At 44.9% G+C, this 23,947-nt stretch overlaps 1 protein-coding gene across 3 annotated transcripts in view; it reads right to left on the bottom strand.

The window, feature by feature from the left end:
• Positions 1–22,099, bottom strand: part of Dipk1a (divergent protein kinase domain 1A) — a 75,203-nt gene extending 53,104 nt beyond the window's left edge. Inside the window, exons 1-2 of one of the 3 annotated variants that reach the window (XM_075943584.1) lie at positions 21,386–21,937; positions 5,441–5,513 (exon numbers count right to left, since the gene is read on the bottom strand). Coding sequence is in view for 1 of the 3 variants with exons in the window: in XM_075943583.1 (XP_075799698.1) it covers positions 21,386–21,439 (54 nt within the window). In the remaining 2 variants the exon portion in view is untranslated. Of the gene's footprint in view, positions 1–5,440; positions 5,514–21,385; positions 21,938–22,006 lie in introns of those variants that run through there. The other 2 variants (XM_075943585.1, XM_075943583.1) reach the window with 2 other exon arrangements.
• Between the last annotated feature and the right edge of the window lie 1,848 nt (positions 22,100–23,947).

Below are 23,947 nucleotides of genomic sequence, written 5' to 3'. Positions count from 1 at the left end.
GGATCAAAGACTTCAACATAAAACCAGATACACTAAACCTGATAGAAGAGAAAGTGGAGAACAGCCTTGAATGGTATGGTATGGCAGACAGCTTCCTGAACAGAACACTGATAGAACAGGCACTCAGATTGACAATTAATAAATGGGACTCTGTGAAACTGAAAAACTCTGTAAGGCGAAGGACACCATCAACAGGACAAAATGGCAGCCTATAGAATGGGAAAAGATTTTCACCAACCCCTATCAGAGAAAGGGCTAATATACTATATATACATATGTATATATGCACATATACTCAGGAAACGAGACATCAACAAACCAAAAAAATCCAATTTAAAAATGTGGTACAGATCTAAACAGAGAACTCTTAACACAAGAATTCCAAACAGTCAAGAAGCACTTAAAAAAAAATGTTCAAATCTTTCGTCATCAGGGAATTGTAAATCAAGCCAACTCTAATATTCTATTCTATCTTATGCCTGTCAAAATGGATCAAAAACACAGGCTCATGCTGGTGAAGATGTGCAGCAAGGGAAACACTCCTCCATTGCTGGTGGGAGTGCAAACTTTCTCAGCTGCTATGGAAATCAATATGGAGATTCCCAGAAAAACCGATAACCCATCTACCTCAAGACCCAGCTATATCATCCCTGGGCATATACCAAAGATTCTCCATTCTAGTGAGACCACGTCTAAAACATAAGAAAAAGTCAAAGTAGGGCTGAGAATACAGATCAACCAGCAGGGTGTTAAGCATGCAGGAAGACCACGTTTAGACCTCTAGTTCTATATAAACCACCTGGCATAGTGACACTAACCAGGTGTGGTAGCCACGGTTAGACCTCTAGTTCTATATAAACCACCTGACATAGTGACATTAACCAGGCATGGTAGCCACGGTTAGACCTCTAGTTCTATATAAACCACCTGACATAGTGACATTAACCAGGCGTGGTAGCCACGGTTAGACCTCTAGTTCTATATAAACCACCTGACATAGTGACATTAACCAGGCGTGGTAGCCACAGTTAGACCTCTAGTTCTATATAAACCACCTGGCATAGTGACACTAACCAGGTGTGGTAGCCACGGTTAGACCTCTAGTTCTATATAAACCATCTGACATAGTGACATTAACCAGATGTGGTAGCCACAGTTAGACCTCTAGATTATATAAACCACCTGACATAGTGACATTAACCAGGCGTGGTAGCACTCCCAGTAATCCTGGCACCTGGGAGATTAAAAGCAGAATCAGGAAGTCAAGGGCATCCTTTGCTACATTTAAGCTTGAGGGCAGCCTGGGCTACAGACTGTCTCTTAAAACAAACAAGTCAGGGTGCACAGGTGTCAGTCCAGGCACAGGGAATCTATACAAGTTGAACAATGAATGTTTCTAATGAGGACAAGGGCAAAACCAGGCTCATCAAAACAGCAACAAAATATCCATGGAAGGAGCAGCTCCACTGGAGAGCTAAGAATCAGACTAAAGCAAATTAGACTGCTGCTTAAATGATAATAATTAAGGATTATAAATTCACCAAATTACCCTGCTATAGCTGACTAAGAAGGTTTGCTTAGCCCTGCTCTGTCCTAGGGGAATAAATTATCTCATGAGTCCATTTCATCCAATGCTATTTAAAAAGCTGATGAAATGCTTAAACAATTCATTCTATTAATATAAAAATCCATTATAGGACATAAATATGAACCAAAGTGCAAATGGCATTATGAGTAAAGTGGGAAGTATTGCTGTATATAGCCCATAAAATAAGGCACAAGCATTCCTGTTCATTTTAAGACGTGTGTGTGTGTGTGTGTGTGTGTGTGTGTGTGTGTGTGCTCGCACGTGTGCGTGTGTGTGTGTGTAAGCCAGAGATCAACTTTGGGTGTTGCGCCGCAGAACTTCCTGTCTTGTTTTCTGAAATAGGTCTCTCAATGGGACACAGCACTCACAGATTAAGCTAAAATGGCTCAATGGGACTCTGCAAACTCTTAAGGATCCTCCTATCTCCAGATTCCCAGTTACTGAGATTACAAATATGCATCACCATGCCCAACTTTTTTCACAGGTTCTAGGACTCAGACCTGGGGGTGCTCATGCTTATGAGGCAAGCAATCTGTTGCTGAGCTCTCTCCCCAATCCTGAAGTGAAGTCATACCCCATTACGGTTTTGTTTTGTGTTTCTCTGGTGGTTAGTGTATTAGTTACTTTGCTCATTGCTGTAATCAAATACCTGTATATGGAAGTTTCAGTCCCACCTGGAACAGCAGTCATTCAGTCACAAATAAACACACAGAACCTTATATTAATTATAAACTGTCTGGACTATTGCTCAGACTTATTACTAATTAGCTCTTACAATTTAAATTAACCCATAATTCTTACCTATGTTTAGCCATGGGGCTTGGTACCTTTTCTCAGTAGGGCATTCTCATCTTACTTCCTCTGCATCTGGCTTTCCTTTTCCCAGAATTCTCCTAGTCTGGCTGCCCCACCTATACTTCCTGCCTGCCTACTGACCAATCAGCGGATTTTGTTGTTGTTGTTGTTTGTTATTTGTTGTTTTTTTAAACCAATATGAGTGACAAATATTTACAGTGTACAGGAGCATTATCCCACAGCAAATACCCAACTTGAGGAGAGGGTTATTTTAGCCTTCAGTCAGAGGGTAGTCCACCATAGCAGAGAAGGCTGAAGGAGTTAATCACATTGTGTCCACAAACAGAAAGCAGAGAAAGGGAATGCTGGTGCCGAGTTCACATTCTCCTTTCTGTTTTATATCCAGTCCAGGGCCCTGTGCATGGAATGGTGTTGCTCACATAGAAACTTTCTCACCTCAATTAACCCATCTAGAAAACTCCTTACAGACTCCTGCCAAGCTGACATTAGTATTAACCGTCACATTTAGTTACATGGAGCATCTTCCCTACACCTGTGGAACATCTGCACATATTCTTTTAGATTTATTGGGTTATTTAAGTTATATTGAGTTATATTAAGGAGAGGAGGAGGGGGTGAAGAAGGAGAGAGGACATGTGTGTGCACACTCGTGATGCACAGCTGGAACAGAGGCTGATGTGACATCTGTGTCTTCCTATCAATCCCCACCGTTCTGAGTCAGCCTCTCTCACTGAGCCTGAAGCTCACAGTCTCAGTTAGACCTGTTTTCCAGTGAACCCCCAGCTGTCTCCTCCACTGCCACCTCCCCGAGCAGGAAGGGGCTGGAGATGCACACTGCCACCCTAGCTTTAATGTGGGGCTGGGGATCTGAACTCAGCCATCAGACAAGTACATTGAGCCATCTCCCCAGCCCCCTAGCTATCAAGTTTTTCCAAGTTCCTTAACTGTTCTGGGTCTAATCCCTTTCAAGATGTGCACTTGCCAATATTTTCTTTTGTGCTTTAGGTTGTCACTTCATCCCAGTGACTGCTTCCTTTGCCCTGCAGAAGCTTTCCAGTCTGATGCAATCTAAGGCCATTTACTCTAATTCTCTTGCCTTATGTTATTGAAATAACTCACTAACCCTGTAACAAACACACTGCAGGCATGAGGATAAATAGGGCAGGTAAATTAAAATTCGAACAGGAAGATTAAAATCCACATCAGGACTTTTAAATCAAGACATTAGACTGAAGATATATGTTTGCTATTTACACAGCTTGCCAAACTATATTCAAATAAGCAAAAGAAGCAATAAACTACTAACATTAAAGAGAAAGTAGGGCATTCACTTGTATAAAAGATCTAATGAAATGGTAGAATTCAAAAGGCAAACATAACTCGGCTGATGGATGAAGGAGCAAGGCAGAGAGAGCCCTATCCCAGAACAATCCATCAGACAGCCTGCAGGAACTGGAAGCCAAACTGCATGTGGAGAGCCTGAAGGAGTCCAGAGAGCCAGCCTGGCCCTTCAGGACACCTGAGGGTGCTGGGCTTGTGCCAACCAGTAGGACAATGACAGGGAGAGCAAGAGAGTCTGATAACAGCAGGGACATTTGAGGAGCTGGACCTGGACCTTGCTGTTGGCAGGCTGATCACTTCCCCCACTCAACAGAGGTCAGCCAAAAAGCAAAAACAAAAACCAGATTTCTGGCTGGGCCTGGTAATACATGCCTGTAGCTCCAGCACTCAGCAGAGACAGTATTTTCTGAGAGATTGAGACCAGCCTGGGCTACATAGTAAATACCAGGCCATTCTGGGCTACCGTGTGATAGTTTGTTTCTAAAAACCAAAATGGAAAGAAGAGAAACATTGGAATTCTGAGGGAAAGAGCAACCTGATAAAGCCAAAGCTTCTATGTAGGTGCAGGAGAACCAGAAGAAAGTGCTCCGACACAAGAGGCCAGGACCACAGAGCAAAGCAACGGCCACTACATTCTGGCTCAGGAGGAGACTCAACCACACAAGTCAGGAGTCTAGTGAAGAAACAGAACAACTTCTACCACACCAGTTACCCAGTCCTTTCTGAGACAACCGAAGATCAGCAGGTAATCCAGAGCCAAGAAAACACACATGGAAAATAAACCCACATCAAAATAGTTTAGTAAAACATTCTTTAAAACTCCTATGAAAGCTGTGAATATACTCAGTAGAACACTTGCCTAGCAAACCTTAGCTGTGGTCTTCAGCAGAGGCAGGGCAAAGGAGCGCTGGTGGGAGGACGGGAACAAGGATAGACAAGGTGCTAAAGAGGAAAATCCACAAAAAAAAAAAAAAAACAGGGCTGGGAATGTAGCTCAGTGGCACTGACTCCCTGGGTTCAATCCCCAGCACTCCAACCAAGAAAAATAAATTTGGAAGAACCCATTTAAAGCAATTTTTAAATACTTGGAATTTCAGAAGCATTTAGAAAAATAAGGAAAGTGAACAGATGATCTCAAAATACATTAAAAACAACGAGAGGCCTGGGAATTCAACTCAGCTGGTTAGGCACTCTCTCCGCATGCATGCACAGCTGGTTAGAATCCCAGGACATGCTGATACATACACACATATACATACATATATATAAAATGGGCACACAGAGGTGAGGCCTGGGAATTCAGCTCAGCTGGTTAGGCACTCTCTCGACACGCATGCACAGCTTGTTAGAGTCCCAGGACATGCTGATACACATACACACACACACACACACACACACGCACACGCACACACGCAAGCACGCGCGCACGTGCAAAGTTGGCAGCAGGAGAGGAGGCTGAGGAGTCCAAGGCCTGGCTGTGCAGATGGCTCAGGGGATAAAAGCACTTTCCACGCAGGCCTGACCACCTGAGCATGCATGCACACGCACACACACGTGACAAAGGCATATTGTGCCAGGGAAGGAGGGAGGGAGGAAGGGAGGGAAGGAGGGGGAGGGAGAGAGAGAGGGAGGGAGGAAGGGGGGATAGATAAATTAAGGCAACTAGGAAACACCTAGAAAAAAAATTGTACTTACTGAGTTCACTGAAAGAGGACAGAGCTGGGTAGCAACCAGAGTGCAGCCTGCAGCATAGGTAAGGGATTTGTTTCTAGGGAAAGAAGTCGGATATAGTGATGCGCTCCTTTAATCTCAGCACTCAGGAGGCTGAGGCAGGACTGTCACCAGTCTGAGACCAGCCTGGGCTATATTCATCAGTTCCAGGCCAGCCTGAACTACAAAGTAATGCCTTGTTTTTTGTTCATTTTAAAAAGAACGAAAACCAGGGAGGAGGTGGAAATTTGTTTTTTTTTTTCTTTCTTTTCTTTATTCTCCTTTTATCAATAAAAAGAAAAGAAAAAAAAAAGAACGAAAACCAAACCCCACTCCATGCCCAAGTACGGCCAGTGCCCTGGTTATGAAGAATTCATGGTAGATGAGAGAAGAGTATGCAGTTGCTATTAATGTTGGAAGCTTGGGAGCCCAAGGGTCATCACCCCAACCCTAGAGAGAAGAATCACAATCTCAGCATACAAACTAGGTCTGCACTGAGTAGTATTTATAGAGTCGCATTTTAGGGAATTCTAAAATTGGACATGTCTTTCATCTTACGCCAGGACAAATGCTGATTATGTTGGGTCTCAAGACATAAACTGTAGTATGCTAGGACCATTTACTTTGCCTTTTTAAAATATATACAATATCAACCGAAACCCAGTTCTCCCTTTGGATGCACTCTCTCTGGAGGTGAGTCATTGTCATAATTCAAGTGGTTTGATGTTCGTCAACTAGCCCAGTTCACTTGATGTTAGGGGCAGATAAAAGGAAAAAAATGTCTGTACCTACAGCTGAGTGTAACCAGGCAATCATGCAAAAAGAAACCTCAGGGAAGAAGAGCTGTGATGCTCTCAAAACATGTGTTTAGTTTTGAATCATTATTCTTTAACAGAAATGTTGAAAAGCAACCAAATCTATGGAATTTGCAAATGCCATATTTTTTTTCTTAGTGGTAGATATGTGAGGTTCTCCAGGAAGGAAAAAAAGTCCTAATAATGGGACCGTTAAGGTCCATTACCTTAGGAGACTACTTCAAGCTTTAGTCTATGGGTCTCAGGTTTATGAGGGAAGTTTTATTTCATGGAAAAGTAACATCCCGTAAAAATATAATACCATTTATTTTCCATATTATTTTTCACAATTTCAGACAGAGGATAATTTGTATTACGTATCTTTGATCATCTGCATACTTTGATCATTTCCCCACTGTTATCTTCCAAACCCCTTCTTCTGAAGTCCCCGCTACCTTTCAGATATGTTTAATGTTTCTTTATTTTGTGCTCCACTGAATTTAATAAAAGTTTCTTGGTTGATGAGATGGTTCAACGGGTAAACGCGCCTGCCACCATGCCTGATAACCTAAGTTTGAGTCTCTGAATTCATATAGAGGGGAAAAATAAACCCTGCAACAATTTGATTTCCATATCTCAGCTACGGAATGTATGCAGCCACACACATACATACACACAAGTATATATGAATAAAAATATAATAAAAAGTTAAAATTCAGTAGCATTGTTTATATGAATACGGTGGAAGTCTGCGAGTTAAAGGCCAGTATGATATACATAGAAGATGCTAGGACTACCAAGGCTAGGGCTACATCCAGCTTTTAAAAAAAGGAAAAACCCCACAAATTAATAAAATAATACAGAAAATCAGCTACCATAACAAAAATACTTGAAATTTTCTTTATTATATATTTTATTAATTTCTTCCAGCAACCACACCCATCATTTTAGGTAGCTCCTAGGATATATACACTATTCTTTAGAGACACAGTTAGAAGTTAGAGGTGTAGTTACCAGACAAGAGAGATAAAGGCTTTCGGAGTAAATCAGATCAGACAGAAGCAGAAGGAAGCACTTACGGCTTGGACGACATGATCAGCCATGCACTTTTACTTATATATATATATTCTTTGACATAAGGAATTAATGTATCAGTTCCATAAAACTCTGTATCTTGAGCCAGCTGTAGTGATACGTGTGTGATCCCAGCACCAAGAGGCTGAAGCAGGAGAGCTCCAGCCAGCCTGGTGTACACACAACAAGACCCTTTCTCAAACAAGCAAATGAACAAATAAAACCCTTGTTCCACTTGCCAATCAAATGTCTAAGCAGATCCACTGTACTCCACATTTACCAGGCCCCTTGCTCTGAGTCAGACCTAAGGGACAAAGAGCAGAAACCGACATGTCAGCTCTCAAGGAGCTCGCAACATTGATAAAAGACAAGAAATCCCTGATGGTGCTTCAGTATGTGAGAGACACAGGGGCTGGCTATCATCTGTTTAGAACCTGGCACAACAAGAGAGGAGCTAACACCTGAAGGAATTAGAGAGGGAGTGTTCAAAGGTCACTGCCTCTTTGAATTGAGACTTAAAAGATAAGAGAATAAAACAGGTAAGCAGGTGTAAAGGCTCAGGAGGCAGAGCACTACAGGACCAAGAGGAACTGGCAGAACTGGGCAGTGCTATGTGATAGTGTGACAGATCCCTGGTCTAGCGTGCACAGTGCACAGGCTTTAGGTTCAAGCCACAGCACTGCAAAAAAAAAAAAAAATTAAAACAAAGAGGAAAAGATAGACATGAGAGTCAAGTGACGTGCTGGTATGTTTGGAAAAGTCAAGTATCTCAAGGCTGCCGGAACAAACGTGTCTGGCAGGAATAAAAGGCCAAGCTCTCCACAGAATGGAAGAACGAGTATGAAGAAAGCAGGCCCATTGGGGAAGACGATGCTGAAGCAAGGTGTAGGGAGGATGGCTCTGAGCTGGCAGATAGGCCACTGTAGTAGGCAGCCAGCAGAAGACAAAAAGCTACGATGCATTCGTGTGTTATTTAGTTTGCATGCATACAAAAGACTTGAGCCCTGACTACTTTACTACTGTAAAAACAAGAGTTTCCAAATTCGGTATTTGCATTTCTCCTCTTGTAATAAATACCCCAAGTTTTTTCCATAGCAATTGCCAGGTCAATAAACATAGCTTTCCCCCTTTTTAAAACTGTGCATGCATATGTAAGATCTAGGAACCATAAATTAGAGAAAGAAATCAACATTTGACTTCTTGAGATTGTCTTGGTTCACTGAACGTGATGATCTCCACTTGCACCCATTTTCCTGCAAGCAAGATGACTTGGTAGTTCTTCTTTTTCTTTCTTTCTTCCTCTTCCTTCTTCTTTTTCTCCTCCTTCTCTTCTTCAATTTGTTTTTGGAAACAATGATTCTCTGTATAGGCCATGCTGTCTTGGAACTCACACTGTAGGTCAGGCTGGCCTTAACCTCGGATCCTCCTGCCTCTGCCTCCTCAGTGCTGGGACTAAAGGCCTGTGCCACAACACCTGGCTGACTTCGTTCTTCTTTATGGCTGTACACAAAATCAGTGTACACATACTGAATTTCTTCTTATCCATATCTCTGTTGCTGGCATCCAGGTTGATTGCACAACTTAGTGATTGTGAACAGCGTTGCACAATGCATAGCTCTCCTCTCAAATCTTTGGTACTACCATTCCCCAGGCTGCAGGGAACAGGACCTTGTACACGACCAGCAGGCACCCGATCACAGAGCTGCGTCCCTAGTCCTGCTACCACAGTAAATCTAACACTACTGGGAAAGAAACATTTGGAGAAATGAATGTTTTCTTTTAAATGGTTAGAATTCAGTCACACTTTCTCTCGCAGAGAAGAATTCCAAAAATGTCCTCCAGGATTCCCCCTCCTTGGCTAGTCAATCAAACACTAACTAGGACCTCCTGCAGAAGGACTCTACGGATGAATTGAAGTTTGTGGTGATATATTATTTGTATTTTGATAAATAAATCTTTCCTGAAGACGAGAGGCAAAGCAAAAGCCACTAGATCAGGAAATGGTGATACACACCTTTAATCCCAGGATTGAGGAGACAGAGGCCGCTGGATCTCTGTGAGTTCAAGGCCACCCTGGATTACTCGAGGTCAGTGCAGAAACAAATCCAGGTGGTGGTGGCTCACACCTTTAATACCAGCACTAGAGGGAATATAAAATGGGAGGAGAGAGATGCTTAGTCTGCAGTCACCCAGCCTTGGTAGGGGGAAGACTTCTCTAGTGGCTGGCTGCTTTGTTTTTCTGGTTTTCGGGTTGAACCCCAATTTCTGTCTCTGGGTTTTTATTATTCCAGCTACAGAAGTTTCTAATCAGAAGACTTTGAAAGAAAGTATCCTGATGGACTTAATGTAGCAATACAAACCTTGGAAGCAGAGGAGAATGGCAGAAAAGTGAGCCAGCTGAAAAGGGAGACGAAGACACCCGAAACAGTGCGCCACCACTGCTGCTGAGCTTGGAGATGAGAGACCCATGGCTGCAGTGTAAGAACCTCCACCCAGTACAATCGGAGTACAGCTGAAGAGAAGCAGGAACAATGATATGAAATAAGGGGAAACCCACAGAATCAGCTGACCCAAGCTAGTGGGAGCTCACTGGCTCTGGACTGACAGCTGGGGAACCTGCACTAGGCCCCCTGAATGCAGGTGACAAAGGTGTGGCTTGGGCAGTCTGAGGCCACTGGCAGAGGGACCAAGATCTAACCACAGAGTATGAACTACTTTGTGGAGCCCACTCTCAATGGAGAGATACCCTGTTCAGCCTAGGCACGGTGTGTATGTGTGTGTGTGTGTGTGTGTGTGTGTGTGTGTGAGAGAGAGAGAGAGAGAGAGAGAGAGAGAGAGAGAGAGAGAGAGAGAGAGAGAGAGAGAGACTGAGGGCCTGCCTCAATAAAGTGATGGAACAGAATTAGCTGACTTCCCAGGGGAGGCCATACCCTCTGTGAGAAGCAGATGGGGGTAGGGTGGGGGGAACGGAAGGAAGGGGGAACTCTAGGATTGGTATGTAAATGAAAAAAGAAAAAAAAACATGGAAAAGAAAAGAAGAACTACCCAGCAGCCACCAGGGACGACTGGGGACCTAGGTCCCACGACCACATGGAAATAAATTCTGACAACACGCTAAAGGAGTCTGAAAACCAACTTATTCTTAGAACTTTGGAAAAAAAAACAGGCCTAGAGACCTTGACTCCATCCTTGTGAAACCTGGAGCAAAAAGTCAAGTGACTATGCCCAGACATGTGACCTACAGAACTGAAATCAGGGTACAAATGACTGAACTTTGTTTCAGCGGCTATCGTGGTGACTGGTTACAGGAACCCTGGGACACAAACACATTTCCATAAAAGACTTCAAATGTGCTTGCTCATGGGGCTGGGAATGCAGCTCAATTGAATGCTCGCCTAGCAGGCATGAGATCTAAGGTTCAGTTCCTAGTGCCTAGTAAACCGCGCAGACCCAGCAAATCCAGAGAGGTAGAGGCGGGGTCAGAAGTTCAAGGCCAGCAGCTGTTGCAATGCAACTTCAAGGCCAGCCTGGGCCTTGAGAGACGTGGCTTGAATGATCGATATATTTGTCCGTCTCTGGCATTTGAATGCCTGGCTTTTGGTTGACCTGTTTGGGGAGGCTTAGGTGGTGTGGTCTTACTAGAAGTATGTCCCTGGGAGTGGGCTTGAAAGCTTGAAGACCTTTGCCATTTTGAGTTCACTCTCTCCATGATATGTGAGGTCTCCGCTGTTCCGCCACCAAGCCTGCCTGCTGCCATGTTCCCCACTATAATGGTGATGGACTCCTATTTCCCTCGAAACTTTAAGCCCCCAAGCCCTTTCGTCTATTAGCTGCCTCGGTTATGGTGTTTGTATCACAGCAATAGAAAGCTAGCTAATACAGAGAGACTGGTGTTGGAGGGCGAGGGCCACTTGTTGGTTCCCGGCCACTTAGCCCTGAAATAATCACATGGAAACTGTATTAACTGTCTAGAGTTCCTTTTCAAGTCCTCTCAGGTTTTACATGGATTTAGTCCACCACATTGGTGCACCAATTTGTTGCTAGATATTCTACAGTACAGAATCCTACACACAAAAAAAATTAGTCCAAAATTTCAGTGACACTGACATTAAAAACATTGCTCTTAGCCAGGTTTGGTGATACATTGTTTTGTTTGTTTCTTTGTTTTGTTTTGAGACAGGGTCTCTCTACATATCCTTGGCTATCCTGGAACTCACTATGCAGATTATGCTGGTCTTCTACTCAAGAGATCTGCCTGCCTCTGCCTCCCAAATGCTAGTAATAAAATCATGTGCCACCACAGTCGGCTAGACAGTAGTGCATTGTCTTAATCTCAGAGGGTCAGCCTGGCCTACATAGTGAGTTCTAGAACAGCCAGAGCTACAGAATAGTGAAACCCTGTCTTAGAAATAATTAAATATAGGGCTGAAGAGATGGCTGAGGGGTTAAGGGTGTTGATTGAGTGATCTCCCAAGGACCTGGGTTCAAATCCCAACACCCACATGACAGCTAACAACTGTCTGTAACTCCAAGATCTGACACTCTCACACAGACTCACCTGCAGGGAAAACACCAATGCACATAAAATAAAAATAAATAAATTTTAAGAAAAATTGAATATAAATAAAAATAAAATTAGCCTCAAGCAAGGGTCTGTAGGCTGGCGTGTTGCCAAGAAGCTCTGATTTTTCATCCTTCCTTTTCTTCCTTCTTTCTCATTTTTTGGTTTTCTAAGACAGGGTTTCTCTGTGTATCCCTGGCTATGCTGGAACTCACTCTGTAGACCAGGCTGGCCTCAAACTCAGAGATCCACCTGCCTGATTTTCAAGGAAAACAGAGTAGGGAGTGAAATGTGGCACTAACGGTGAGCTCTAATAACTATTAACAGACTTGTTCTGTCCACGCACTAACTCACACTAACGGTGAGCTCTAATAACTATTAACAGACTTGTTCTGTCCACGCACTAACTCACACTAATGGTGAGATCTAATAACCTATTAACAGACTTGTTCTGTCCGCGCACTAACTCATGCAGAAGGTGTAACCACATCCAAAGTCCTTCTCTCGGGAACGTCCTGAGGTATAGTTACTCTGTTACTAGCAAAGAGGTATATACTTACAGTAACACATAACCTACTAAAAAACATCAAACTGAAGTGATCAATAGAGAAGGAACCACTCCTCTGAAAAGACACACAAACGGTCTGCAAACAGAAGATGCTGAACATTTCTCATCATGAGGGAAACAACATCAGAATGAGCTATCACCTACTCCCACTAGGACGGCGACGACTAAAGAGAGTGTGGGAACGCTGGTACCCTTGCACACTGCTGCAGGACTGTAAAAGATACAGCCACTATGAAGAATAGTATGAAGATTCATCACATGTGGGCTGTGAACATGGTTAAGAGGGAGGAAGGGGTTGGAGAAAGGGGGGGAACTACAGTGGAAGAGAGACCAAGCAGTGCACATTTTTTCCCATATTCAGATTACAGAACACACACACACACACACAAAAGCAAAAGTAACATTCGTGGAAAAGAAAGAGGGAAGAAACAAAAAAGGGTGGTGGAGGCAAGGATATAAACAAAGTACAATTACACATAAGTAAGATTAAAATGTCACAGTGAAACCTTCTATTCTATGTGCTAACTAAAATATTAATTTTAACTATATAGAAAGGCATTAAAGTAGGGGCCTATGTTATTTTATTTTGTTTGTTTTGTTTCTTGAGACACGGTTTCTCTGTGTAGTCTTGGCTGTTCTGGAACTTACTCTGTAGACCAGACTGACTTCAAACTCAGAGGTCCCCTTCTCTGCCATCTGAGGGCTAGGATAAAGATGTGCTCCACCACACCCGGCTGGGGCTGCAGTTATTACTAATAGGTTCCCCTCCTCTGCCATCTGAGGGCTGGGATAAAGATGTGCTCCACCACACCCGGCTGGGGCTGCAGTTATTACTAATAGGTTCCCCTCCTCTGCCATCTGAGGGCTGGGATAAAGATGTGCTCCACCACACCCGGCTGGGGCTGCAGTTATTACTAATAGGTTCCCCTCCTCTGCCATCTGAGGGCTGGGATAAAGATGTGCTCCACCACACCCGGCTGGGGCTGCAGTTATTACTAGTAGAATTTTCATACCATGTGTAAAGTCCTGGGTTCAAGCACGAGTACCACATATACACACATACAAACACACACACACACACACACACACACACACACACATCTTCTACAATCATCCCATTTTTCCCAGTTTCTCGTGCCAACAGACCTGGGCTGCTCTCAGCCATGGTCAGAGAAGCTGCTTTTTGCAGTAGAGAGCAGACAATGAAGAGATGTGTAACTGATCCAAGTGCTGTGGATAAGAGACTGAGCTGCTCGGTCCTAACTGGGACATCTATATCAACCCTATTGCCAGCAAGGTTCAGGGAACATGCAGAAGAAGGGGTGAAAGGAAGTAAGATCTGGAGGATGGGAGGAGCGTTTGGAACGCAGACTCTGGACACGACAAGGCCACGGCATGCATGAGCTCAGGCAGCTGCAGTTCCCCGTGCAAGCCCTGAACAAGAGCAAGCCAATCGCATTCCCATCACGGACAGGGTACACCTCTACAGGTCCCAACTCTTACTGAGGAGCTACTCATTCTATTCTGAGGAAGTGGGCACTGGGAGGTTGCCAGGCTTCAGTGGAAGGCCCCACACCCCATGCACATATGGGCAACAGCAACTGAATTTATTGGGTCATAAAAAAAGAAAAAGTTGGGCTGGGACCATGTTGGGGAAAATACAAGAGGAGCTGGAGGAGGAAATGGGGGTAGGAGGCAGATGTGACCATATTTCGTCGCATACATGTATGAAACTCTAAAAAATAGAACTTAAAATTAAGAATAATTATTATCATTAATAGTCAGGAGGTAGAAGGACAAAGACCTTGAGACAAGTCTGGGCGTTACAGTGAGACTTGAGGGGAAGATGGGAGAGAGAGGGAGCAATGGACAGATGGGGAGGAAAAGAGGAGAGACAGAGGCAAGGAAAGAGATGGAAGAGAGAAACAAGAGAGAAAAGGAGGGGAGATAACGGGTGGAAAAATACTGCTGGGTTCTATTTACACGAGGTATTTAAGAGAGTCAAACTAATAGAAACAGAAAAAAGGATGTGGTTACCAAGGACGAGGGTGGGGTATGGAGCTAGAAGGAAATGGGGAGCATTCAACTTCGCAAGATGAGAAAGTTGAGATCTGACACACCCAAGGCACAAAGAGTACATTTAAAAATATTTAGGTTGCTGTATGATGTGCTGCACACCTTTATACCAGCACAGGAGGCAGAAGCACGCTGATCTCTGTGAGTACAAGGCCAGCCTAGACAACACAGTGGGTTACAGGACAGCAAGGGCTGGAAATGAAAACTGTCTCAGAAGAAACACACAAATCAACAAACAAACAAAAAGTATTATGAGAAATGGAGAGATGGCTCAGCAGCTAAGAATATTGACTATTTTTTTTCCAACGTATCTACGTTCAATTCCCAGCACCCAAATGGCTAACAACAATCCCTAACTCCAGTTCCAGGAGATCCAACACCCTCTTCTGGCCTCCACGGACACTAGACACAAAACACCAGTACAGCCGGGCAGTGGTGGCGCACACCTTTAATCCCAGCACTAGGGAGGCAGAGGCAGGCGGATCTCTGTGAGTTCGAGACCAGCCTGGTCTACAAGAGCTAGTTCCAGGACAGGCTCCAAAACCACAGAGAAACCCTGTCTCGAAAAAAAACAAAAACAAAAACAAAAACAAAAAAACACCAGTACACATAAAAATAAAATAGCTTTTAAGTTGGTAAGGATGGGATCTGCTAGAAAATTTATCATTTCTTCAAGGTTCTCAAGAAGCATTGTAATATCAAATGACTACATGCCACCCCATACTTAAATTTGGTTTTGGTTTCATTTTGATATTTTTTGAGACAGTGTTTCACTAGGTAGCCCAGGATATATTACAACTGTCAATCTTCTTCCTCAGCCTCCGAAATCCTGGAGCTGCAGGCACACACTTGAATTTAAAGCATTACTGGTCATGGATGGTCTCTGTGCACACGCAACTTTGGAGCTAATAATAGTTCTTAGAGATTTAATTTCAGGCAAAGGTCAGTGCACCGGCTTCTCCTTCTACCAACTTTTGGGAATACAGAGCTACCTACTCTAAGTGCCCTTTGAGTCAGAAGTTTCTGGAGACCATATTACTCTTGCTCTAGCATTTGTGAATACTGTTACAGCTACCACTGATATGTCAGTAACTCTCCCTGAACTAAATCCTCCAAAATACCCATATTAAGACACAAAGAAACAAACCTTTTGAAAAACAGTGCTAGTATAAGTCGAATGTCCAGGTATCAGAAAGTTTAGATGACAGATGACATGCGCTTATAATACCAACGCTTGGGAAGTAAGGGAAGAAGACCAAGGACAGGCAACACACAATTCTGTCTCAAACAAAAACAAACAACAGAAGAACTGTTGAGTAAGTACCAATTAGAGCAGGCCATCGTCTGCGGTGTTGGTGTGTACCTGTAATCCCAGCACCAGGAGGACTGCCACAAGTTCAAGGCCACCCTGGTGCATATAGGGAGTTCCAGGAGACTCTCTCCAAGAGTCAGCAAAACAAAAAAATGTTTGTCCATTAGTTCACGACAGCCCTGACTGAAGACATACTAAAAGCACCAGGGCAGTCATTTTGGAGACAATGTCTCAAAATTTAAAACGTCCACCTAAAGCTCTTGAAAATCTTCAAAAGAAGTCTTAGACTTCAAATTTCATTAGAATTGCACAATTTTTTCCATGTTCCATAATATGAGCAGAATGACTGGGATGGAGAATGGGTATAACCTAAGCATATTAAATTACGTCAAACTGCCTTTTTTTCGGGGGGGGGGGTGTTTCAAGACAGGGTTTCACTGTGTAGCCCTGGCTGTCGTGGAACTCACTCTGTAGACCAGGTCTGCCTCTGCCTTGCAAGGGCTGGGATTAAAGATGTGAGCCACCATCTTTAATCCAACCAGCAGTCCCAAACTATCTTAACTTTCACTCTTCCAGAACTTAAGGACAGAAGAAAACAGGTATTCCAAACTAAAGCCAACAAATTATAGTGCTGTTGTGCTATCGTCCTTATCCCAAAGTCAAAAAATTACAGGTTTACTCCATTGGAGTAAACCCCAAACAAGAATAGATACCAATTTGTAAAACCCACACTGCTAGAAACACTCGCAGGTGAATGAAGAGTTACCACAGCCAGCCGGTCCTGAGATGTGCGTGCTATCACAGTAAATGAAAGAGAAATACCAACTCAGCGTGGTTTATTTAAGCCGGTTGACAGAGCAAGTTTCTGCGCCAAGAGTCAAGAGTCTAACTCTTCAGTATGCTACAACACTTGGCACACACAGAAAGTGTTATTTCCAGGGTAATTTCCCATCAAAACAGTGGCAGAAGATGTCCCACATTAGCTCACTCACGTTGGAAAGCTTGTGCTCAGGTTCACGACTGTCGGCTAACTTACACAGAGGCTGTACGGCGTCCTTGCACTGCTGCCTTGGAAGCAACTACTGCGGGCACCCAAAGTCTGGCACTGGTGAACAATGTGACAAGGGGGGAGACATGAGGCCAGTGTCCGCAGGACTAACTCAGTGGATCGCTTTCCTTTCCACTTCCTCTCATCCTTCTTTTCTGTTTTGCTGAACTATCATTCGCATACTACAGAATTTACTCCTTTAAATTCAGATACTACAGAATTTACTCCTTTAAATTCAGATACTACAGAATTTACTCCTTTAAATTCAGATACTACAGAATTTACTCCTTTAAATTCACATACTACAGAATTTACTCCTTTAAATTCACATACTACAGAATTTACTCCTTTAAATTCACATACTACAGAATTTACTCCTTTAAATTCACATACTACAGAATTTATTTTTTTTTAAAGCCTACCCATTAGTAGTAAGCCTTTATTTTTACCCAACCCTAAGCAAACACTAATCTATTCCAGTCTTTACTGCTACACAGCATCTCACTACATGATTACAACACCAAAGTTCTTTTCTTTGGATGCAGTGGAATCTCTTGGCTGTATCAGCGAAGATGAACACCCTAGCTGGTAGTCAGACTCCTGTTACAGTGTAACCGTCTGCAGAAACTATAACATTAATTGCAAAATACTAAGCTTTGGGGGGAAGGTAGGAAATTTAACTACTGTTTTGTTTTTAACTAGCTCAAGATGATGAATTTTCCAGAGGAGGCCACAACTACCACAGTGACATCAGGGCTAATGGAAATTCTGTGCGTGAAGCTCTTTGATAAGTCAAATGATTAAGTTTCCCCTCCTAAATTATGGGGAAAGGGCTGGAGACATGGCTCAGCAGGTAAAATCATTTGCTGCTCTTGCACAAAGGACCCAGGATTAGTTCCCAGAACCCTCATATTGGCTCACAACTCCCCATAACTCCAGTTCCAGTGGCTATGATGCCTTCCTTGATCCTCCACAGGCACCAGGCACACACACTGCCGGCAAGACATTTATCCATATAAATGAAAATAAATGTCTTCATTTTGCTTTGTTTTGTCATTTTTGTCTTAATAGTTTTTTGTTTTGAGGATTTTTTTTTTGAAAGAGAAAGAACATAAAGTTGGGTTGATAGAGAGATGGGGAGGATCTGGGAGGAATTGGGGAAGGGGAAAAACATGATCAAAATATATTGTGAAAAATGAATTTTAAAGAAAAATTGCTAGCCGGGTGTGGTGGCACATGTCTTTAATCCCAGCACTTGGGAGGCAGAGGCAGGCTGCTCTCTGTGAGTCAGAGGCCAGTGCTGTCTACGAAGCAAGTTCCAGGACAGGCAGGGCTGTTACAGAGAAACCCTGTCTCAAAAACCAAACAGACAAAAGAGAGTGCACAATAAACCCTCTCCGTGACAAATCAAATCCAGTTATACACTGCTAGGGATAATGTGCGATTTAGAAGAAGTAGAGGAAAAAGAGAAGAAACTGAGGTTATGGAGCTACCTCTAACTGTAAAGGCCTTGCTGCTCAAACATGAGGAACTGAACTTGGTCCCCAGCACCTGCACCTTGTAATCCTAGGGCTGGTTAGATGGAGACAGGAGGATCCCTAGGCTCACTGACCAGCCAGTCAGCCAGCCTAGCCTATTTGGAGAGTTCTACCAGAGAGACTGTATCAAAAACACAAGGAGGTGGCCAGGCAGTGGAGCACACAGCAAGCCTTTAATCCCAGTCTGGGGAGGCAGAGGCAAGCAGATAGGAGTTTGAGGCCAGCCTGGTCTACAGAGCGAGTTCCAAGACAGCCAGAGACACACAGAGAAACCCTCTGGGAAAACAAAACAAAAAGCCAGGAAGGTGGTCCCTCAGGTTACGACTGCTACATTCTTGTAGTCACACAGTGTGTGGAGCAGGAGGATCAGACATTCAAGGTCAACCTTGGCTACCTGCCAAGTTCTAAGCCAATCTCGGCTATATGAGAATTTGTCTTTAAAAAGAAATCTTTGGGTTCTCCTTATTTAGCTTTTCTAGGATCACTAATTATAAGCTCAATGTCCTTGGTTTATGGCTAGAAACCAAATATGAGTGAGTACATCCCATGTTACTGACAACTCAAGAACAATGGCAATGGGTTTCTGATCCTACTGCACGCACTGGCTTTGTGGGAGCCTAGGCAGTTTGGATGCTCAACTTACTATACCTGGATGGTGGTGGGGGTTCCTTGGACTTCCCATAGGACAGGGAACCCTGATTGCTTTTCGGGCTGGGGGGGGACTTAATTGGGGGAGGGGGAGGGAAATGGGAGGCGGTGGCGGGGAAGAGACAGAAATCTTTAATAAATAAATAAATTTAAATAAAAAAAAGAAGTTTAGATGCAAAAAAAATAAAAATAAAAAGAAATCTTGAGTTTAACTTAATTTTTTTTTGAGAGAAGGTCTCTCTTTCTCTCTCATTGGCTAGCCTAGAACTTGCTATGTAGACCAGGCTGGCCTAGAACTCAGAGATCTGCCTCCCAAGTGCTGGTATTTAAGGCCCGCTCACGAGCTTACCCTAATTTGATAACTGACAACGATGCTAGAAACTCTTTCATTAATGGAAGGCATAGCTATTTTTAAAACTTGTGTGTGTGTGTGTGTGTGTGTGTGTGGTGTGTGTGTGGTGTGTGAGTATGAGTGTGGGTGTGTGGGTGTGTGGGTGTGTGTGTGGTGTGTGTGTGGTGTGTGTGTGTGTGTGTGTGTGTGGTGTGTGTGTGGTATGTGTGAGTGTGTGTGTGGTGTGTCTGTGTGGTGTGTGAGTGTGGTGTGTGTGTGTGGTGTGTGAGTGTGTGTGTGTGTGTGGGTGTGTGTGGTGTGTGAGTGTGTGTGGGTGTGGGTGTGTGGTGTATGGGTGGTGTGTATGGTGTGTGTGTGTGAGTGAGTGTGTGTGTGGTGTGTGTGTGTGTGTGTGTGTGGTGTGTGTGTGGTGTGTGTGTGGTGTGTGTGTGTGGTGTGTGTGGTGTGTGAGTGTGTGTGTGTGTGTGGTGTGTGTGTGAGTGTGTGTGGGTGTGGGTGTGTGGTGTATGGGTGGTGTGTATGGTGTGTGTGTGTGAGTGTGTGGCGCTGAGAATTGGACCTAGGTGCCTCTGAGCCTCAACCAAATCAGAAAATCCGCGTGTTAAGGTGTCAAGGAGTGTTTGTGTTCACATCTGTGGAAAGCATTCAGAGTCAAAACAAAGTCTAAAACTCTAGCAAACCCCAAAAACCTAATAATAGAAATCTAGGTGGTTTTTCTGTTTGTTTTGTTTTTGCTTTTTTGTTTTTGTTTTGTTTTTGTTTTTGGAGACAGGGTTTCTCTGTGTAGCCCTGGCTGTCCTGGAACTTGCTCTGTAGACCAGGATGGCCTCGAATTCCACCTGCCTCTGCCTCTCTAAGTGCTGGGATTAAAGGCATGCATCAGCACCGCCCAGTTGAAAGCTACTTAGTTTAAGATAAAAGATTTTAAATATGCCAAAACAGTTTAACACTAAATGGTCACCTGGCAAGGGTGGAATTCTAAACTGGGTTCTAATACGGGTGCTCAGTGCACAACTATTTCCGGCGGTGCTGCTGCAAAGAGAACATTCGGTCTTATGTCCTTAATGCCGTGAGCTGTCAAATCGTCTTTTCAATCTGCAGCACGTCGCTCATTTCTGAGTAATGACTTAAGTCAAATAAAAACGTAAGATCTACTTGGACTGCGATGGTTCCTTCTCAACTCTTTTTTTTTCTCCATACTTGAAAGACGCACCACCAGCTGACCCAAAATACCTTTCCCACACCTTCAGGCCTCTTACTGCAAGCAGCGTCCTGCAGAAATACCTAACACTGCTGACAATGTGGGAGGCATTGATTTGTAGCTGTTTTTCCATCGGAGTGATGGATTTTGAGATCAACTACTCACGACGACTACTAGGTCCCCCTGGTGACCAAACAGAGCACGAAGGCAGCAGTAGGGTTCTAAAGACGGCAGGCAGCGGAACAGAAAAAAATCATGAAAAATTAACACGCCAACAGCACACACGACGTGACTGAAAACCGCGCTCGCACGGCCGGGGAGCTGACTGGAGAGCCGCACGGCAGTCACGATCCCCATTCCGATTACCAACGCGAATACCCACCGCCTCGATCCGGCTTGCCGAACCCTCCCTCCCTCTCATTTAAACCAGCGTTGGGAAGAGCAATCCCAGGAGCTCGGCACCGAGGCGCAGCCGCTGGCGGGGACTCGGGGACCCACTGGCGTAACGACTGGTTACGCACGATTCTCTGAAATATGGAGGAATGACACACCACATTTTGCTACCCGAGACACGGAGTCGGGGATGGCAGGGCTGGGGGGCCGCCCCACGAGCAAAGGTGGAGCACGCAGAGGGACCCGAGCCGGGACTCGGAGGGGCGCAGAGCCGGGGCGGCGCCCGAGGAAGGCGGGGGTGAAGATCGGGACACCGGGCGAAGCGGGACCGAGGAGGGCGTGTGGCGGGGCCGCGGCCAGCCTACCTGGAGGTAATGGGGTTTCCTCAGCCAGGTCCCCGCGCAGAGACTCCTCGCCATGGCACTCACATCGCCCCGCCGCGCCGCAGTCGGAGGCGGACCCGAGCACCGCCGCCCGCCCGCCCGCCGGCCTCCCCGCCCCTGCCCCGCCGGCCTCCCGGCCCGCCCACGGCCCGCCCACGGCGCGCGCTCCCGGGGCCGCGCGGCGCTGCGGAGGGCGGAGGAGGGCGGCGGAGGAGGCCGGCTCGGCGCGCGCAACCCCGCCCCCACCCCCGGCCGCGGCTCCGCCGACACAAATCCGCCCGCGCCCCTGCGCTTAAAGGGGAGGCGCGGACGGGGGAGGGGCGCGAGCGGCGCGGGGGTGCGCGGAGCCCCTTTGCAGGGCCTGGGTTCGCAGCTCCCGGTGCTGAGCCCTGAGGTCCGCGCTCCCTCTGGACTCTGTATCCGGTGGCACTGAAATTCCGAGGACGCTTGGAGCTGCTTCTTAGGGGACACGTTTACCGTCCCGCTGCAGGGAAAGGAGGCGCCCACGGCCCCGGAGACGCCGCCACCAGTGTCTGCGGAAGGACGGGGCTCCTTCCCGCTCAGCTCTGCGTGACCTTCCAGCCACTTCGCCGCTTTGCATACCTTCAACTTTTTTTCCTTTTTTACAATTTCGTCTGTTTAAATTTGCATTGTTTACAAAACAGCTTCCGAGTTTTCCTTGCCTCTACCACCGATTTTAAAAGTTAAAAAAATAAATGGCGAATTGAAATACAGTTCCGAGGGCAGGAGCCCTCCAGGGACGTGGCAGAACGACTCAGTTAAGACTACACAACGCAGGGCGTGGCGCCCTTCTTTGACACCAATGGCCAAATAAGGGAAAAAGAGCCACCCTGGAAGGAGTACTGCAGTTGATCTGAGTGACTTTAACGCAAGAAGATGCAGTTCCTACTTTATTTTTTTCCTCGTATGCTATGCTTTATGTTTCTAGTGTTTCCAGTTTCTGGAGACAGGTTTTTAACCTGGGTAGTGTTTGTTGCTTGCAAATACATACATTATCCACTGACTCCAGTAATTTCTAAGATAAAGATGACTCGTACCTGCAATTCCAGCTCGAGGGAGACGGGAGCAGGATCAGGTGTTCGAGTCCAAGCTGGGCTACTCAAGGCAGCGACAGGAGAAGAAGGGAAGAAGGGGAGAAAAGGAAAAAAAAATGAATCCTACTGGTTTTATTTAATATTTTAAACTTGTGTTATTTATGTGTTACGTGTGTGATCACCCATGGAGGCCGAACGAGGGTGACAGATCACCTGGAGCGGGTTGAGCGTGACTTGGGTGCCGTGAATCAAAGCTGGGTCCTCTGAAACAGCGGGAAACCCTCAATAAATAACTTCCTTAGTGCCCAGCCGCTGTTCAGATTGTTCTGCCGTGTATACAGAAAGACAAAGAAGGCAAAGTCCCTACCCTAATGGCTATTACATTTTGGAGATGGGGAGACAGGCAATAAATAACAAACAGTGAATGTAGAGAAGTCTGCTAAGAGCCAGGTTTAGTGTCCTATGCCTGTAATCATAGTCTTGGGAGGTATAAGAGGATCAAGACCAGCCTCAGCCCAGCCAGCCTGGGCTGCACAAAACCCTGTCTCAAAATAAATAAATAAAATAAAAACAATTGGTGAAGAAAGGCGGTAAGGCCAGATATAGTAGTGAGGTAGAGGAAGGCATATCTGTGTGAGTTCAAGACCTGCCTGGTTTGCATAGCTGGTTCAATATGCCAGTGCTACATAGACCATGTCTAAGGGGGGGTGCTGGTAAGGGTACAGGGGTAGGGAGGGGTGGAGAAGACCACAGATAGAGTTAACTAGAAGGAAAAGATCAAGAGTTCCATTTTGCATATGAGCTATGTATTTTGAATTCAAGTGGAGTCTGTTTGGGGTTTCAGTCTGACTTTTTTTTTATTTTTGGACTAAGTTCATATAGTCCAGGCTGGCCTTGAACCCCTGATCCTCCTGCCTCTGCTCCCAATGCTGTGGTTACAGCTGTGTACACACATACCTAGCTGTCAAGTGGTAGTGTAGAGTAGGTGGTTATGTATATCAGTATGGGATAAAGGAAAACATTCCATACTAGAGAGGCACAAGAATTTTAAGCATTTTTAGCCGGCATTAAAGTCAGGTTTTACAAACTGACTACTTTTGTAAATGGGGGGAATGTAAATAGAAGAGAATCAAGGATGAAGCCCTGGGTATAATGCAAATTCGGGGAGACATGGATGAGCCAGGAACAGAGCCTAGGAAGGAGCAGCCAGTGAAGAAATGAGGAGCCTTGAAAGCCAGATTAAGCTAGTGTCTCTGAAGAGCGAGTACTAGTAGGTTTTTGGTATCTCGATAATAGGTTTCTCCACCAACATAGTAAGCCAAATCAAGCCGAACTGAGAAAATAAGTTTTTTTGGTTTTTTGTTTTTAAAACAAAAAACTCCCGGGTGAGTTCTCCAGTCATAGAGACTGAGGCAGGAGGAGTCACACAGCTGAACTAAAGCAGGGAGCTTGTATAGCCTGTAGGTGAGGCCTGATGACATGTCCACCC

This window comes from Microtus pennsylvanicus, chromosome 12, assembly GCF_037038515.1.
Source record: "Microtus pennsylvanicus isolate mMicPen1 chromosome 12, mMicPen1.hap1, whole genome shotgun sequence".
In the NCBI taxonomy this organism is placed as follows: Eukaryota; Metazoa; Chordata; class Mammalia; order Rodentia; family Cricetidae; genus Microtus; species Microtus pennsylvanicus.
Note: the sequence above shows the minus strand (reverse complement) of the source record. Positions and strands in the feature narration are given on the sequence as shown.